Here is a 20,541-nt window from a genome sequence, read left to right as displayed (position 1 = left end):
TCCCTCATGACTATAATACTGTATTCCCCTGTAAAATGGCTGTTTTGATTTTATAAAAAAATGTACAATGAATCTATTGTCTGCACTGGGGTCTCTATAACTTGCTCCTAATATCATGCCTGAACCCCAAATGCCTTCTAGTCAAATCCAGGCACTTGTGACTCATCATCCTGCATGCATTCTAATTCGGTTTCACATCAATAGTATCTCTGTTTTGCTTTTGCTTATCTTTCGTAAAAGATGTGTATCTTTCTATGTTGCTCATCTCCATCTTTTATTTAGCCAGGTTTATCTTATTGCTAAAATATTATAAGTATGTTCAGGAGCATATTACTCTAATTTACTTGTTTTGTTTTTGATACTTAAAGTATTAAAGGAATTAATTTTTAATGTGTCCCACGCTTTTAAATATTGTGCTAGGTTAAGAAGTGTTTAAGCTTTTACACTACTGTTCGTTCTTTCACATGAAGCTATAATGTACCTACAGAATAAATTAAACAGGAAATGAAACAATTATATGCTACTAGAGCTACAGCAGCAGCAAAAATCACTTGGAAAATAGAAAACTAATTGAAAAAAAAAAAACCACCAATACAGCAAAATGTCACATGCAAAGGTAGGTGAAATGAAAAATATATTAACAAATTAAAAAACAATATTTACTTAAATACCCTCCAGAAAAAATGTCAGTTTTATATGGAATGATCTGAAATAAGAGAGATCTTTCTGAAAGGTAATAGAGAGTTGGTTTGGCTTATTGGTAGCCATGTGCATGTCTTCCCCAAGGCTGTCTCTCAGCACTGTACTCCTTCAATAAGATGTAGATTTAAGCTCACCTGATTATCTTGACTAACTAAAGGGTATGCCTGCAAGACTTTATACCCACGTCTTCTGCTCTTTTTGCATTAGTATAGTTATTGTGGTTTTTCTTTCTTCCTCTCTTCCATCTTAAAAGGAACTTTCTTGATATGACTCATCCTTTCCTATGTTTGGCACTTTATGATTGGACCATTTTGCCTGCAGTCACAACCCTTAAATTTACATTAAGTAAACAGGATAATTTGTACAAATACAAATAAAAACATAGCTCCAAGATATGCGCATAGGAACAAATGACTTGCTGTAAGCTTAAAATTTTGGCTTATGTTAAGCTCCCTGCCCTCCCATTACCTACTTTAAACAGACCCCAACTAACCTACTTATATTCACCCCCTATACATTGCAAACCCCACCCGGATTCTAATGTAAAACATTATTGTGGAAACGGTCCTATCTGTTCCATAAGGATCATGAGTGTTCCATAAACCTATGTGCTTCTAACATACACCAAGATTAGAGCCATGCATTAAAACATATTGGACTGGCATGTAGCATAGGCAGAACTTTATATAAGACCACCTTGCTAGATATGTTCCTCAGATTTGCACCTAAGTCTTTAAATTTGGATTGTAGAAATTACAACCTGTCCTTACGTACAGTGCATCCGGAAAGTATTCACAGCACATCACTTTTTCCACATTTTGTTATGTTACAGCCTTATTCCAAAATGGATTAAATTCATTTTTTTCCTCAAAATTCTATGCACAACACCCCATAATGACAATGTGAAAAAAGTTTATTTGAGGTTTTTGCAAATTTATTAAAAATAAAAAAACTGAGAAATCACATGTACATAAGTATTCACAGCCTTTGCTCAATACTTTGTCGATGCACCTTTGGCAGCAATACAGCCTCACGTCTTTTTGAATATGATGCCACAAGCTTGGCACACCTATCCTTGGCCAGTTTCGCCCATTCCTCTTTGCAGCACCTCTCAAGCTCCATCAGGTTGGATGGGAAGTGTCGGTGCACAGCCATTTTAAGATCTCTCCAGAGATGTTCAATCGGATTTAAGTCTGGGCTCTGGCTGGGCCACTCAAGGACATTCACAGAGTTGTCCTGAAGCCACTCCTTTGATATCTTGGCTGTGTGCTTAGGGTCCTGCTGAAAGATGAACCGTCGCCCCAGTCTGAGGTCAAGAGCGCTCTGGAGCAGGTTTTCATCCAGGATGTCTCTGTACATTGCTGCAGTCATCTTTCCCTTTATCCTGACTAGTCTCCCAGTCCCTGCCACTGAAAAACATCCCCACAGCATGATGCTGCCACCACCATGCTTCACTGTAGGGATGGTATTGGCCTGGTGATGAGCGGTGCCTGGTTTCCTCCAAACGTGATCTACCTGTGTGCCCAGAAAGCAAATTGCCATATGAGACTTTTTGTCTCTGGAGTAAATCTGCGTCTTTTGCTAATTCATTAGTTGGTCAGTCACTGTTTTGATTAATCTGAGATTTTACAAAGTGCAATGTTTGTGCAATTCCTAACAAAATGCTTGCACTTTTGCACAATGCATTCCTTCAAAACAATAGTAAAAGTATGCTTTCTCATATTTGCCAAAAAAGAGCACAGTACCAAGTGTTACTGTTAACTTTAAGTAGAGATGAGTGAAACAGTTTTGTTTCACATCTTTACATTTAAGTGTTGCGCCACCGCATATATTGTATCTAAAAAAACAAAAACAAAACAAAAAAAAATGTTCCTACTTATGACCTTGCTCTCCTGTTGTTCTTCATGTGGTAACTCTTTTTACACCTAAGTCTTCCTTACTAAGGAAACACTCTTCTTACTATTAGCTACTTTGATGATGGCCTTTCTTTTTACTCCCTGTCCTGCATGGCTCCCCACATAGGTTGCAAACTTTGACCACAGGACCCTTTCAGCCGTAACAAAAAACACATAGCTTACTTTTGTTGTCTTTGGGTGAAATAAAACTGAGGGAAAAAGCTGTAAAAGTCATGGATGGTCCCATACTGGCAATCATAAAAAGTGTTTGGAGCAAACATTCTATTTTAATTAACTCTGTTGTAGAAGTAACACACAACACTCAACACTATGCTTCACCAAAGAAGGAATAAGACACTACATCACTTAGTGAGCCACTTCACCTAGCTAAACAGACAAGACGAGAAACTGCAGCCAGCCACAGCAATGTACTGTATATGCCTCAATTTGTACAGTTTATTTTGGATTATCAATATGACATTTTGATAGTCTTTACAACTTAATAAAATCTAAACTGTTTTCTTTCTTAAGACACCTTTAACTCTAGAATTACCAAAGCCTACGAAAAAACTCGTAATCCCAGCCCACCTTAAATCCGTTCACACCTTTCCGTCAGTGTCATTTGTCTTGTAAATGTGTTGATCAGCACAAACAGCAAGCAGCCTGGTAACCCATCCCCCCACTCACTGCTGCAGTTGAATTCTCAACGAAAGTTCACAGTGCTCAGTGGTCATCTTGGAGTGAAGTACCTGGAGCTGTATAGGGTAAATAATACATTGTCATTTGGAATACATACATTTCAGGAAGTAATATAATGAGTGAAGCCTAAAGTCCAAATATCAAATAAACACTTTCACAAAAGGTACAAGTATAACAAAACAAGTGCACTTTTATTCAAGAATATAACTGAACAAAAAGAAAGTAGGTCACGGTAGGCTGTTAATACGACAGATTGCATGGTGCAATGGTAAGAATTGATGACTCCCAATCAAGAGGTCACGGGTTCAACATTAGCTGCTATATATAAAATAATTCTAAGCCTAAAAGTGCAACAGTTTTATGTCACATTTTTTGTCACGCTTTAAATTGGGCTTATTTCAAAACCTACATATATATGTTTGGTATCATTCTTTTCAGAATTTATCAAACTTTAATGTGATGATGTTAGATTTTCAGATTCTTATTCCATTTTTAAATTATAAAAATATCAAGAACTGACGTCCCGCTAGACGAGACTTTGTGCCAAGAGATTTAACCATGCCCGGTGCCGGAAATAAAAAACAAAGAGTAGATGACAAAGACAGGTGCTGTACAGGCTTTTAAATATTGGAAGCACCGCACAAGATACAGATCATGCATCAGCAGCTCGAGCAAAGAGGAGTTTAAAAAAAAAAAAAAATGCATTTGTTTCCCGTTGTATCACCATTGAAGAGGATTTTTGGAGGAGCGACAGCATTTCCTTGGGGTGCGTTCAGCCCCCCTTTTCACAACACGATTGGCAGAGGCACGAAGTGGCTGGCACGTAGTGCAGGCCAGGGCAGTTGGCGAGCGAAGCGAGCAGGGGGTAAGCCCCCTAGTTTTTCTATAATTTTTGTCCATGGTGAGCAGAATATGTTCTATTTTATTTTATTTTTGAAATCTCTAAAATTGTTGTTCAGGTAAATGAATTGTAAAATGTGTAGTATATGGCTAGATACCTCTTAAAATTGACACTGTTACAGAAATGTATGTTGTGTTTTTTTTTTTTTTTTTTTTTTAAGGTCCGTTCACATGTAATACATGAAGCATCAATTGCGAAAGCTCGTGTCTGTCCATCTAACGATTTCTCTGCATGAAACAACTTGGGGGCCACCCCTTGGACTACTTTTGTTGAGATGCGGCAAACTTGTTTTTCAAAGAAATTTATCATGACTGTTCAATCTTAGTACAGTGTGATCGATTTGAGTTATCTGAACAAAGTTATAAAATTAGAAAATTTCCCATTGAAAAGCATTGGCGAAATTGTGAACTCATTCATCTTAAAATGTGAAATGTGCTATACAACTTCAACTAGGAATTCATTGTACTATTTCAATTTTTCCTTGAGATTGGTTGCTTCAGCTTGTATATTTTGTACAGGTCTGACAAGTAAAAGAGGAACAATCATGATGCCCAATGCAAGTGAGTCAAACGCCTGTAGAGGACGTGTGTGTGCAAATAGCTCAAACAGCAGCACCTTTGTCCTGCTGTTTCATGTATGTTAACTAATAGAGTACAAACAAAGTCTCTTATCTGGAAATAAATACAAGGGGAAAACAATAATGTAAACATATATACAGTAAGACTGAACTGATTACAAATATTATCTGCAGATTATTATTGTGTTGAACCAATGTTATCAGCCTCCAGATAAATGGTGTTTGAATTGATTTATAACACAGGGAAGGTGAAGCTGTCCTATCTAATATAAACATAGGACAGGTTTAAAAATGGACAATGGCATCAGGAGGTGTTAGGCTTCAGTGGCTTAAACCCCTGATCTTTCAGTCCCAGATATACACAAACAATTGCGACAAGCCCCGATCTTCGTGTACCATTTGTATTCGCGTTATACAATAAATCATTTCCTTTCCAAGTTTTTACTTAGTGTATGTAATTTTAACAAATTAATAGTTGGACTGAAATAAGTTTCCAATCTTTCTTCTTTTATAGGTTAACGCTACAATCCCTGAAGCCTATGAAAATATTTGTAATGCTGGGCCACCTTAAATTCCCTCGCATCTCTTCATCAGAGTCTTTCTTTTGCAAATGTGTCAGTCAGCACTGGCAGCAGGCAGCCAGCTCACTCATCCCCCACCGAGGCAGCTGAAGTTGACAAAGTTCCTCAGAGCTGAAGTCTGTTTATCTGGGAGTTAGGTGTCTGGAATTGTATAGGGTAAATAATATATTCTTTATTAGGTTAACAGTAGAATCCCTGAAGCCGTAAATTAACATGTTTATTTCTTAAAAAACACGTCTGCACCCACAAGATTAGTGCACAAACCCAATAGTCTCTCTTCTTCATCTTCTCTTTCTCTCGCCCTCTTGTCTGATGGAGTGAGGCGGCCCCTTTTATAGTACCCCCATATGTGCTCCAGGTGCTTCCTGATAGTCTTCCGACGGCTCTTCCTGGAGTGGCGGAAGTGCCGTATGAGCACCCAGAAGCACTCCAGGTATACCTGGAATTGCTTCTGGCAGCACTTCCGGTTTTGGCGGCTCCCCTGCAGACCAGGGCAGCTGCCCTCTCGTGGCCTAGGGGAGGTATTATTCCTCTTGTGGTCCGTCCAGGCAAACTGGCTGGGGAGGGACCCCAGCCGCCCACCAACACTTATATATATATATATATATATATATATATATATATATATATATATATATATATATATATATTATATATATATTTATATATATATAATATATATATTAAAAAATAGCAGCTGCCCTAGCACTGACCCGTGTGGAACACAATTCTTAATATCGGCCAATACTGATATTCCTCGTCCCATAACCCTCCTGCTTCTGTGTCTGAGCTAATTTTTCATCCATCTACAAACACCCTGAACAACCGCTTCTTTTAGTTTGATACCCAACCTCTCATGTGGCACCTTATCCAATGTTTTCTGAAAGTCAAGATAAATAATATCCTATGCTTGACTTTGATCATATACTTTTGTTGATTCCTCATAGAATTCTAGCATGTTGGTAAAACATGACCTCTGTTTTATGATGTTCAGTAAAACGCCTGTACTTGCTGCTCAGTCTTATCCTTAATAATTCCTTCCATTAGTTTACCTATGAAGCACATTAAGCTTACTGGCCTATAGTTACTTGGATCTGCTCAGTCACCCTTTCCATATATCGGAATAATATTTCCCATTTTCCAGTCCTTCAGAATTTCTCCAGTACACAGTGACTTCCTAAAAATATACGTCAAGGGTTTATATATGTACTCGCTAACCACCTTAAGAACTCGAGGGTAAATATTATCTGTTCCAGGTGATTTGTTTGATTTCAGCCTGTTTAATCTAGGCAGTACATCTTCCTCCACAATTTCCAAATGCATCACAAAGTTAAAGAAAAGAAATGAGACACCACTACATGATAGATAGCTTTTACAATGAAGCTGTGTTGATTATAACATTGGTGATACATTATAATGGTAAAATAACATATAATTTATTTTTCAAGCATTTTTCAAAACTCTGACCGCCCGCTCAACAGTACAGTATTAGAGTCAACTTACCCATGACTTTTGATCCCATGCCGCAAAAAACTGAGACAGGTCCTGAAGGACTTTCCTCAGGATTGCAGACCACTACTTTGGTTTCATACAGTTCGACAAAGGGAAACCTTACCAAAATGTTTTATTCTAATTTCTAGCAGTTATTTGTTGTTTTCAACTTGACATTGCTCATGTGCATCGTAACTCAGGTTTTTTTTTTAAAATTATCATTATTATTATTTTTTACTGCTTATTGACTACACCAAGCATATACTGTTCATTCATTCTTTTGAGTTCGAACTGCATCATTTACTGTAAATGAGTAGTTTGACTCTAGTTTTCTAATTCTTTTAAGTTCAGACTGAATTATTACCTAAGAACATGTTTCATGATTTGTGTTCACCCGATTCCAAAAATATGATAAAAGATGGGGGGAGGAGGTAGAGCTGTTTGTTGGGGTTTTTGTTCATACTTATAAAATATATGTACAAAAATATTTATACATAATAAATATTGCATGAAAGAAAATAAAATGCTTCTCATAATTACAAGCTGCTATTTTTTGTTTTGTAAAGAACCTAACTGAAACGTGGCTTATTAAAAAAGTTGTTTTCACCATTTTTCTAACAAAACAGCTACACATACATACTGAAACAATCACTTAATTGGTATTGGCAAATAAGCACTGCTTAAATTTAAAAAATATGCTTGCACTTATTGGTTTTAATCATTAATCACACTGCAGCTTTTTTTACTGTTAAGTTATACATTTAGTATGTTTATACAGGTATGTTTTTTGCAGGTATGACATAATTCGTAATTATTGAGGTGTAATTTAAATATGGATTACCATTTTAATAATGCAGTACGTGTTTCTTACCAAAACTTATACTGTGTGACGCACAGCAATGTTTAATAAACAAAGTACAAATCAGTATGAAAAACCTGAAAATTTATCAAAATGTTCATAAGTTCTTTATCAAGAAGACACAAAACTAACATGCCTTAGCAAGCTTATAAGTAAAAGACACATTTTTTCTGGTTAGCTAGCAAGCCTATTTTTTAATAAGCAGCAATTTCAAATGTGTCCTTTATCTTTTCTTTTTCTAATTAAAAATGTAAGGTGCTGAACTTAAAAGAAGCTCACTCTCCATATTTTATTTTAAGGACAAAATAAAAAGGTCTGAATTAAAGTATCTTTTCTTGCTGTTTGTCTGATTGCACAGGAAGACTGATTCATTTTTCTCAGTTTATTACTTCATTTTTTTATGTAATGGCTAATATTTCCAATCATTTCTCAGTGTCCCTGTGTCTTTTTGAGTGAAAATGTCCAATTTAGATCAGCGGCTGACGCGATCGGAGCATCTCTAGTTGAAAGCCATATATTTTGGGTGTGTTAAGAGGCTTTCTTAAGACAAGTTGAAGGATTTAGAGAGCTTTCTAGCTGAACTTAAGAAATATATTGAACATAGTTTGGAAAATGTTATCAGTTTATACAGGGTAAAATTAAGAAATGGAATCTGATTGTAGAATTTTCCCAGTGGAGATGCATTTTTGCTCACTTGCTCTTCTTTTTTGATACAGGCAACGTTTAAGCAAAACAGAAAAACAAGAAGTCACTTTGGAATTTTATTACCCCTTCTGAGAAAGATTTGACATATGCATGCTATTTTGATGGATTACCTGAAGTGAATGTGGCATACTGACCAAAAACCCTTATGAATTCAAAAGGAATCGGAGATACAGTATTGACAAAAAGTACATGATACAATCCTCAAAAAAATTAATATGGGCTCTAGTTGTTTTGCCTTTAGTTTTTATTAGAAAAATTGAATCTGTTGCCTGCCAATCAAATAAGGCAGCTAGATTTCTTCATAGTAAGCATATTTAAATTATGGGATCCCAAAAGGACTCAGAGTCCCCCCCATTCTTCTATTAGTGGATTGCCTAATCCCAAATGCCGTAGTGGCAAGAGGCACAAGGATTTCATTTCATTTCTTCAGTGGGAAAGTCTCGGTCCTCGGGCCTAAGCAAGCTCCATTGCAGCAGCCACTGACACCACCTCCTGGATGTAGCCCCCAGCTGGCTTGGGCAGTGCCATTAGCATTTCAGAAAATGTTTTGCACCCTCTGTGTATAGAAACACCAACAGATCTTGCAGTCTTGGGAAGCCAGAACACATTGGATTCATCTGAAGGATTGGAAAATGCTACTTGCAGTGAAGATATGCTGGAGTGTCCACTTTGTTTGGTAGACAGCCCCAAGAGAAGGTGCCTGAATCATGACTTGCAGCCATCGTTCTTGCCTGGCTTGTCCCTAAGACAGTACCTGCGTATTGAGATTACAGAGAGCCGTGTAAACATTAGCTGTCCTGAGTGTTCAGAGCGTTTAAACCCGCATGATATACGCCTCATCCTGGATGACCCCGTCCTTATGGATAAATATGAGCTGTTTATGCTACGCCGCTACTTGGCTTCTGATCCTGACTGCCGGTGGTGTCCAGCACCAGACTGTGGGTAAGAACTGGCTATTCAGCCCATCATACCTCATCAATTCCCTATTCACATAGCATTTGGAAAATATCATTAAGTCCAGCATTTGAAGGTTCCATTACTACTGTCTTCTTGGAAACATTTTGCATGTATCAGTTTTTCTTTATGTTAAAAGTACCTTTAAATCAGTTTTCATTTGCACCCCCATGTTCAAGTCAAACATTTCAAAGTTGTAGCTGACATCATACAGTACTAATTCCATTCGTAAATTTAAACACTTGTCACAAGAATTCACGCCAGAATTTTTTAGTTCCCATTTATACAGTAAGGCCCATTACATCAAGTAATAATACATAAAATATAAAACTATTTAGTAGATAGTAACATTTTTAGATTACGTAAAAGATTTATAAAATAAACAAGCTACTGGAAAAGTTTGCTCAGATAAAAAGGCCTCTAAGCTCTTGAAATAACAAATAATGTACACAAAACACACTGCTTATACAGTAAATCACAAAAAAACAAATAATGAGCAGAGAAAAAATACTTAAGATAGTATCATTAAATCTTTAACTACTCATATATAGTGTTGCTATGTCTTAAAAACATCAGTTAACATATTAAGCTGAATCATCAAAACATTCCATAAAACTGATGAGAAAAACTTGGAAAAGTATAATTTAGTTAACAAAAACAGGACACACAAAAAAATAAACAGTATAAAAAGATGTCTGTAGTACAGTGGAGAAAATAATAAAAAACAAAAAAAACTCACCAAACGTTGCCCCAAGGACAAATGTTCAACCAACCAACCAAACCGGAATCCAAGAAAGAAAAATGTATATAAAAAGAAATGAAAAAAGAAAATCAAATTATAGTATCATCTAGAACAAAATAGGTAAACAAGCCAACCAAAATGAAAAACTGGGTGCAACTTAAGCAAAAAACAGAATAAAATGAGACAATCTATTAAAGAAACACAGTCTTCTTCTTCTTCTTTCGGCTGCTCCCATTAGGGGTTGCCACAGTGGATCAACTTGTTCCATATCTTTCTGTCCTCTGCATCTTGTTCTGTATACCCTTCACCTGCATGTTCTCTCTCATCACATCCATAAACCTCCTCTTAGGCCTTCCTCTTTTTATTTTGCCTGACAGCTCTATCCTTAGCATCCTTCTCCCAATATACTCAGCATCTCTCCTCTGCACATGTCCCAAACCAATGCAATGTCACCTCTCTGACTTTGTCTCCCAACGTCCAACTTGAGCTGACCCTCTCATGTACTCGTTTCTAATCCTAACTATCCTCGTACACCCAATGCAAATCTAGCGTCTTTAACTCTGCTACCCCTCCAGCCTCTGTCCTCCTGCTTTCTGGTCAGTGCACCGTCTCCAAACCGTATAACATAGCTGGTCTCACTACCCGTCCTGTAGACTTTCCCTTTCATTCTTGCTGATATATTAAAGGACACATAATATTAGAAATATACAGGTATAATGTTGTATGAAGAGGACATCTACAATTTTTAATTCTAAAGAAAAAGTAACAAATTTGTACATAAACCAGACAGAATAGTAAGCCAAAAAATCCCATAAAATAACAATACCCAGTGATGAAGCTGGCAGGAATAAATGAAAAAACCTAGAGATAAGAATTGCAAAACATTAATTGAAAACATAGCTAGGAAAAAAAAATCATAAACTTTAAAAACTTGTTTTAACAGCAAAATAGAATTGAAAAAGGAAATTTTTACAGAAAACGTGAACAAAAAAAATACAATATATTTTGAAAAATTAAAGAAAAAGCTGAATAGCCTGAAATAATACACACTAAAGGTAGCCCAAAAAAAAGAAAAAGAAACTGTGTGCCTGGATTTTTAACAAAATTTTCTTCTTTTCACTTTAAACAATCATTTGACTACATCTGTCTAATATCATCTGGAAGTGAGTATGTTAGCTGAAAAGTATATTAACTAAACGATGTGTAACCCAAACACTTTGTATTGGTAGGTGTGATGGACAAGAGGTGGTATCATTCTGTCAGATTGTAAAGGATTTAGTAAAGTGTATAAATATGAAATGCTTTATCATGTAAAACTTTGAAGCTGAAGATATTTTTAAAATGAATGTGCTTTTCAAAAGTGAGCAAAAAGTAGATCATTTAAGTGTCACCTCTTCATTTTTATTTTCTCAAATGGCACACACTTTCCAGGTTTTTCCCACATACAGTAATCCCCTCCTTGATCGCGGGGGGTTGCGTTCCAGAGCCACCTGCGAATAAAGAAACATCCGCAAATTAGAAACCATATGTTTATATGGTTATTTTTATATTGTCATGCTTGGGTCACAGATTTGCACCAGAAACACAGGTTGTAGAGAGACAGGAACTTTATTCCAAACACTGCAAACAAAAATTGTCTCTTTTCAAAAGTTTAAACTGTGCTCCATGACGAGACAGAGATGACAGTTCCATCTCACAATTTAAAGAATGCAAACATATCTTCCTCTTCAAAGGAGTGCGCGTCAGGAGCAGAGAATGTCAGAGAGAGAGAGAAAAGCAAACAATCAGAAATCAATAGGGCTGTTTGGCTTGTAAGTATGCGAAGCACCGTGCGGGAAGCATGTCGCTTGACAAACCAGCTGCAAGAAAGGGAGCAACGTGAAGATAATCTTTCAGCATTTTTAGATGAGCGTCTGTATCGTCTAGGGGTGCGAACAGCCCCCCTGCTCACACCCCCTCCGTCAGGAGCAGAGAATGTCAGAGCAAGAGAGAGAGAAAGGCAAACAATCAAAAATCAATATGTGCTGTTTGATCTTTTAAGTATGCGAAGCACTGTGCGGGAAGCATATCGCTTGACAAAGCAGCCACATTTAAGCCCAGCAAGGAAGAGAGCAATGTGAAGGTAATCTTTTCAGTGTTTTTTGAGGAGCGGCCGTATCTTCTAGGGTTGCGAACAGCTCCCGTGCTCACAATATATTTGAGGAGTTTTATTTAATAGGTAATACGCGCTCTGGTTGGGTAGCTTCTCAGCCATCTGCCAATAGCGTCCCTTGTATGAAATCAACTGGGCAAACCAACTGAGGAAGCATGTACCAGAAATTAAAAGACCCATTGTCTGCAGAAATCTGCGAACCAGCAAAATATCCATGATATATATTTAAATATGTTTACATATAAAATCCGCGATAGAGTGAAGCCGCGAAAGTCGAAACGCAATATAGCGAGGGATTACTGTATCATACTTTGCAGTCATATAGTAAAGCTAGGAGCTCTCCTCTGTCCCCTATAGACGCTTTGCACCACAGGAACTTTTGTAGCATTCCCATCTCAGGAACTTGGGCCATTTGTATTTCCTGGTAGGTATTTCCTCTTTACTTTTTTTTTAATTTTTTTTTTTTTAAGCTCCTACCCGTGAAGATGGAGTGCCACACATCAAACTGCATCACTCTTCACAACTGGCTTCCTGGTACACTGCACCAAAGCAGTAATCTTCCTTGTGGAACTTTGAAGCAGTAAGGTGGGGGAGTCCCACATGAACTCCCAAATGCACCTCAGTTTGCACTTCGTCAATCTTCTTTACACATCACATATTTTGCATTAAGGTTATAGTTCCTGTTGTGTGGCAGAAACACAACACACGAAAGTAGCCCGTGACCAAGGGCCTATATTGTACAGGAACTCATCAGTTCCTGAAAACAAAGTTCCTGTGGAGAGAAAGCACATTAAGACTCTATAGTTCCATTTATTTTGGTATTTGGCTCACTATATTAATCCCTGAGGGGAGATTGTCTTTTCACATGGCATTCAGAGGTCAGAGTACAGGTTCAGAAATTGTATAGCACCCCAGAAAGCAATTTTCAGGTTAAGGGTCTTGCTCAATGGCCCAACAGATTTATAAGATGTGTTTTCAAGTTTTGTAATTATATTTAAGATCCTAAAATTCTAGCTATAATATGTTCATTTATTTACTTTTATATTTCACCTGCTTTTCTTTTTTTGTTTTTTTCCAAATTTTCAGGTTTGCAGTTATTGCATATGGCTGTGCCAGTTGTCCAAAACTCACCTGTGGGCGCCAAGGGTGTGAAACAGAATTCTGTTATCACTGCAAGCAGGTATGGCACCCAAATCAGACCTGTGACACGGCGAGACAGCAACGAGCAAACAGCATGCGGGTCCGCACTAAGCATACTTCTGGTTTAAGCTATGGGCAAGAATCTGCCACAGGTTAGAAAAAAATGTAGCATCAAGTTAAAAACCTTTAAGATTGCATCTTACCTTATTACCTGCTTTTCCCACTTTTTTTTCCCTTTAACAGATGACATTAAACCATGTCCTCGTTGTGGTGCTTATATTATCAAGATGAATGATGGTAGCTGCAATCACATGACCTGTGCTGTTTGTGGCTGTGAGTTCTGCTGGCTATGCATGAAGGAGATATCTGATTTACACTACTTGAGGTATTGCCTACTTTATCAGGGGTGCATAGTGTAAAATTTCCCACTAAAAGTGCAGTGTCTGCTATAGGTGACTGACAAAATTTATCCCTATTTAAAATGTTTTTAAAAGGGGTTGAGCTACAGGCCAGAACAGCTTCTGTACTCTTTTGTGCAGATTTTACAAGTATCTTTAACTGCATATGTTTTTTAGGGCCGATGACTATTACCAGTTTAATGTTGCTACAATCATTCATTGTTGATGTTTGTTTTTCTTTGCTTTATCCTTTTAGCATTTTTTAAAATTAAACTTCTATATATCCAGCCATGTAAAAGTCATATTTTATATTTAAATGCTAACATTGGTATTTTTAGTTACACCACAGGTGCTACCTTTTCAATTTTATTAATACAGTGAAATTCTACAGACTTACTGCTCAGTAATCATAAAAAATCCATCCATCCATCCATTATCCAACCCGCTATATCCTAACTACAGGGTCAGGGGGGTCTGCTGGAGCCAATCCCAACCAACACGGCGCAAGGCAGGACACAAACCCCGGGCAGGGCGCCAACCCAACGCAGGGTGCGCACACACACACACAGCACACACTAGGGACAATTTGGAATCTCCAGTCCACCTAACCTGCATGTGTTTGGACTGTGGGAGGAAACCGGAGTACCCGGAGGAAACCCACACAGATACGGGGAGAACATGCAAACTCCACGCAGGGAGGACCCGGGAAGTGAACCCACGTCTCCACTACCCACTGCACCACCGTGCCGCTCATCATAAAAAATAGTAAGATAAATAAAATCACCATAAAATTAATATTTTAATTAATAACACATGTACACAAAATAAGTATCCATTATACATATGGATTTAAAGAAATGAAATAACGAAGTAACAGTGATAATAAATGTTAATAAAAGGTTTATAAAGAAGATAAAAGGCTAACATGCTTTAACAAGTTCACAAGTTAAACAGACAAGGTTGTCTCATAAGTTGAAAACTTTGTTTATTAACAAGTAAAAATTCCTTTTTTTTATCTATTTTTTTTCAATTTCAAATGTGAGCTACTGTACTAAACACAAGCTCACTTACTGTCCACACTTAGACAAGAAGTGACCATTTTAATTAATGAATAGATTGAAAAGGTCTGAATTCTTTAAAACACATTCTATTTAAATTTCTGCCAAAGGCACACATATCTGTCAGCAGGGCTCCTTTTTACCACTCCAAGTTCAGCTGGACAACATACATATCTGCCATTCCTCTACATGTACCGGTTGACTCCTCATATTCCTTTTTCTGTTTATTACTTCACTTTCTTTAATATAAAAGCCAACATTCTGGTCTTTTCTCTCTCTTCTAAATCCTCCTGACTGGTTCTAGGAGAAAAATGACACATGCACTTCCTTAAGTGCTATAATATTTTAAGCTTTAACGTAAACCTTAGAAAAACAGAGGCTCAGAAAAATCAGTTTTTGAGGTTGACTTGTTTACCTGTTGAGTTATTGGGAGTGAAAATAACTCTATTTAGATCAGCAGTTGATTGAATAAAGCATCAGTAATATTTACCTTACCATTTAAAAGAATGGGTGGACCTAAACCATGTCAGTAAAATGCATCTCACACATGGCAGAGCTAAAATAAACCTTAACTGTAGGAAAGTAACATTAAGACCCATAAACTTCCTTTGATGTGTGCCATACATGTACTCCTCAAATTTATGGAAGAAAGTGAAGAATGACTTATTACACCATATAACATCAAGTCAAGATTTGAAGGTTCCTAAAGTCCTACTGTCTACCATACTACCTGGTAACTTATTCCATGTGTCTATGGTTCTCTGTGTGAAGAAAAACTTCCTAATGTTAGTGCAAAATTTACCCTTAACTAGTTGTAAGTTGCATGTTGTTGTGTTTTAAACATTAGAACAATCAAGGTGAGAACAGGCCATTCAGCCCAAAAAAGCTTGCCAGTCCTATCTACATAATTGTTCTAAAAATACATCAAGTCTACTTATTCCAAGTGTCTGTGTTTTATTGTGTAAGAAATCCTAATGTTTGTGTGAAATTTACCCTTAACAAGTTTGCAACTGTGTCCCCATGTTCTTGATGAATTTATCTTAAAATAACAGTCTCCACTGCACTAATTCTCTTCATAATTTTAAACACTTCAATCGTGTCACCTGTTAATCTTCTTTTGCTTAAACTGAAAAGGCTAAACTCTTTTAATCTTTCTTCATAATTCATCCCCTGTAGCCATGGAATGAGCCTAGTTGCTCTTCTCTGGACCTTTTCTAGTGTTGCCATTTCCTTTTTGTAGTGTGGAGACCAAAACTGCACACAGTACTCCAGATGAGGCCTTACCAGTGCATTATAAAGCTTGAGCATCAGCTCCTTGGACTTGAACTCCACACATCATGATATATAACCTAACATTCTGTTTGCTTTCTTAATGGCTTCTGATCACAGTCAGGAAGTTGATAGTGTAGAGTCCACTATGACTCCTAAATCTTTCTCATAAAGTGTACTCTTGATTTTTCAGACCTCCCATTGTGTATTCAAACCTAACAGTTTTACTTCGTATGTATAATATACCTTACATTTACTGACATTACTTTGTGGCAGATGAAATTTAAAGTAACAGTCTCAATCCTCTGTACTAATTCCCTTCATAATTCTAAACACTTCAATCATGTCTCTTCTTAATCATCTTTTTCTTAAACTGAAAAGACTTGGCTGTTTTAATCTTTCCTTATTAATCACCCCCCCCCCCACAAAAAAACCAAAACCGCACAGATTAGTCAAGATTAGGCCTTACCAGTGCATTATAAAGCTTGAGTATAACCTCCTTTGACTTGTACTCTACACATTAAGCTTTATAACCTAATGTTCTGCTAGCCTTCTTCTCATAAGATATACTTTACATTTCAGACCTCCCATTGTCTATTCAAATCTAACATTTTTACTTCCTATGTGTAATACTTTACATTTCCATCCATCATCCAACCCGCTATGTCCTAACTACAGGGTCACGGGGGGGTCTGCTGGAGCCAAACCCAGTCAACAAAGGGCGCAAGGCAGGAAACAAAACCCGGGCTGGGTGCCAGCCCACTGCAGGGCCACCCACACACACCCACACATCAAGCACACACTAGGCACAATTTAGAATCGCCAAAGCACCTAGCCTGCATGTCTTTGGACAGTGGGAGGAAACCCACACAGACACGGGGAGAACATGCAGACTCCACGCAGGGAGGACCCGGGAAGCGAACCCAGGTCTCCTTACTGTGAGGCAGCAGCACTACCCACTGAGCCACCGTGCTGCCCTCACTTCACATTATAAATACATTAAATTGTATCTGCCATAAATCTGTCCAAGTCCCTCTGTAAGGATTCCATGGATTATAGATAATCTGACAGTCCACCTAGTTTGGTGAATTGACTAATGATGGAGAATTTGTGAAACACTAGCAACTTTTAAAACATAAAATCTGTTTTGTGTAGTTTTGAGTTATGGTGAGGTTGCTATCATCTTAGCCTTCATCATTGAAGCATATCCTAACAATTATCGCACTTTCAGAGTCGGTAAGATGTCTACTTTAATAATAATAATAATAATTCTTTACATTTACAGTGTATAGTGTTTTTCTCACGACTCAAAGCATGTTTTTTACATAGTGAGTTGGAAGCCACCTCAACCACCACTGTGTTGCGGCCACCTGGATGATTCAGTGGCAGTCAAACACATGACCTATTAGAGACAGTGAATGATTATGGAGCCAGAATGACCTGCAATTGCTCCAGGGGTGCTGTACAATGGCTGACCCTGCACTTTAACCCAAGGGGTATGTGAAAACTAACAAATTCCTAATACAAGAAATTGTATAAGGCAAAATAAAGAACAAAAAGTACTGGGTTTAGAGATTTAACACTTTGGAAGTCTTTTGAGCAAGCACAGTATCCACAGTTCTTCTTTCATATAAACTGAACACTGCTTAAACAGTTAAAAGGGCAAACACCTGCTTTTTACTGATGGGGGAAAAAAAACTTCTGCCTTGCTTTGTCTGCTATTTAATACAGTTAAAATCTACTTCAGGTGTGCCTATGTAAAGGATATGAAGGCAGGACTGGTAGGATCTATACAGTTTGATAAATGACACGTTATTTGTCATTAATGACAACATACTGAACTGCTGTATATAACTTATTGTTAGTTTTTCCTATTGGTGTAGGTTAACATGGTTCTGCTTTTGTATATAACAATCCCATGTTGTAAAAACTACATCTTAAATCACCTACTGTATGTACCACAGGAAAAAATAATGAAACAAAACAAAAAAGGTTGTCTTGTCTTCCAGGTAGTTTAAAGGACATTTTTTTTTGTTTAAGGGCAACTGTTTTTTTTTTTTTTTTCAACCTGCCAGAAGTATAAACAACCATAATTACCATACATGTTTCTTTCTCTGAAATTGTAATGCAGGTGTTCTTGCAGATTGCTTTGGTTTACTGACAACATTCTAACACCTTAGGAATGTTTTTTTTCCCTCTAGTCCTTCAGGATGCACATTCTGGGGCAAAAAAACCCTGGAGTCGCAAGAAAAAGATTTAGTGGCAGCTGGGCACACTTATTGGCGCACCTGTGGGCATCACAATTGATAGCTGGGATTGCTGTTCCTGCAATGATCAATTGGCATTCCTGTATATATTGGCAGGAAGGTAATATTAGTATCTTGGTTATTCATTTTTATAACTCTGTTAATGAGTTTATTTAATTTTGCTCTGAGCTGCTTATGACTTTCTGGTTCCTACAAAGGCTGTAATTAAAATAATAAGTGACAAATGATGAAAATAGGGCTTGCTTTTTTTTCCTGATGGCATTAAAAAGCCTAATCTAAACTCGAAAAACAGCATTTACTGTCAGGGTTTGTATGGTGTTACTGAAACTTAGAACATCTGTAGTTATAGACATGATGAAACGCAGAGATGAGTGGCCATTAATAGAATAGTAATGGCTCAAAAGAAAGGTTATTGACTATATGTCAGAAATTAAATACTTGAAATAGATTGAAATTCTCAGGATAATAACTTTATATGTCTTTTAGAGCTATCTTTTAAAATTGACATTGACCAGTATAATTTTCTATAAGAAAAAAATAATTTATGTCTCCAAAAATAACAAAGTTTTTTGTTTCTGTTTAAAACCCTTTCATAGATCCATAGTCGCTATGATGGAAAGAAGACTTCAAAGTACCAAACGCAATCTTGCTATAACAGGAGGTGTTGCACTATCGGTTGTTGCATCGCCTGTTATTGCAGCGGTATAGTGTAGGTGCGTGTTACATTACTTTCATTTATGAAAACATGAATGAGGTTGAGCATTTAAAAGAAGGTGGTAAGCAACTAACAATTCAGTTCTTGAGCTATTTGTGCTGATCTGCAGGCATTGGAGTACCCATCATGTTGGCGTATGTTTATGGAGTAGTACCAATTTCACTATGTCGAGGAGGGGGATGTGGTGTAAGCCGAGGTGAATGGAAAAGGAGTCAAGATAGAATTTGATGAAGATGATGGACCAATCACAGGTTCCTAAATTTTCTAGAGTACAAATGTAGGGCAGTCAGTTTTAAACATTTTCCCATTTATCATTTTCATCCTTTCTTTCTGCAGTTGGCAGATGCATGGCGGGCTTTGAAGAACCCAAGTCTTGGTGAAAGTAGCATTGAGGGCTTAACCAGTGGCCTGAGTACAAGTGGTAGTCCTACAGATGGGCTTAGCATGGCACAAGGAGGCTATGGGGAGACTGGCAGTTTCACAGCTCTTTCTGGAGGAACTCTTGGCACGAACAAGGGCAAATATAGAAGGTGAGGGGGAAAAAAATAAAAATGGGGTGGGTTGGCAATTTCCACAGATTAAACATATATGTATGTATGTATTGTGATGGACGACCGGCTACAGACTCTGGTCGCCACCCCCAGGCCGCCAGGAGGAGCCCTCCGGACAGCATGATGGTGCCCCCGAGTTCCAGCAGGGCCTCATGGACTTTGTAGTTTATATACACAGCCCTGCTGGATACCTTGGGGACCACGGGGGAGTCACTGTAGGGGGGCTGGTGGGCTCTTACGTGCCCTATAACCCGGGAGTACGTCAACATCACATGACCGGAAGGAATGACGTGCTCCCAGGGGTGAAGAAAAGGACTGTTTACCCCTGACCCGGAAGGAAATGGACTTGTAGGTTTGGCCAGGAACCACTTCCGGGTCAGGGGATATAAAGGACTATGAGAAAGCCCAGACACTGAGCTGAGCTGGGAGGTAGGAGGGCGAAGTGTCTGGGAGTGGAGGATTGTATTGTTAGTATTAGTGATTATATGAGAGTGGTGTGGAGAGTGCTTTGTGCACCATATAATTATAAAATAAAGAATATTTATACGTTCACCTGGTCACCTGAAATAAATCAACTTTGTCATGATATTCTAATTTTATGACCAGCACCTGTACATACACACATACACACACACACACACACACACACACACATATATATATATATATATATATATATATATATATATATATATATATATATATATATACAGTAATCCCTCCTCCATCGCGGGGGGTTGCGTTCCAGAGCCACCTGCGAAATAAGAAATCCGCGAAGTAGAAACCATATGTTTATATGGTTATTTTTTATATTGTCATGCTTGGGTCACAAATTTGCGCAGAAACACAGGAGGTTGTAGAGAGACAGGAACGTTATTCAAACAC

The 20,541-nt window shown here is 37.7% G+C and overlaps 1 protein-coding gene across 1 annotated transcript; it reads left to right on the top strand.

Moving 5' to 3' along the window:
• Window positions 1–8,423: 8,423 nt before the first annotated feature.
• Window positions 8,424–19,639, top strand: LOC114644912 (E3 ubiquitin-protein ligase RNF19B). The gene is given in 16 exon segments (XM_051922040.1): window positions 8,424–8,760; window positions 8,762–8,861; window positions 8,913–9,112; window positions 9,114–9,150; window positions 9,153–9,352; window positions 13,345–13,550; window positions 13,642–13,783; window positions 18,325–18,349; window positions 18,351–18,425; window positions 18,427–18,459; window positions 18,461–18,490; window positions 18,987–19,025; window positions 19,027–19,097; window positions 19,195–19,297; window positions 19,299–19,356; window positions 19,443–19,639. Coding segments are annotated over 16 exon segments (1,545 nt in total). The 5' UTR covers window positions 8,424–8,731.
• The last annotated feature ends 902 nt before the right edge of the window (window positions 19,640–20,541 follow it).

This window comes from Erpetoichthys calabaricus, unplaced genomic scaffold, assembly GCF_900747795.2.
Source record: "Erpetoichthys calabaricus unplaced genomic scaffold, fErpCal1.3, whole genome shotgun sequence".
NCBI lineage: Eukaryota > Metazoa > Chordata > Cladistia > Polypteriformes > Polypteridae > Erpetoichthys > Erpetoichthys calabaricus.
This window is presented reverse-complemented; position numbering and strand designations above follow the sequence as displayed.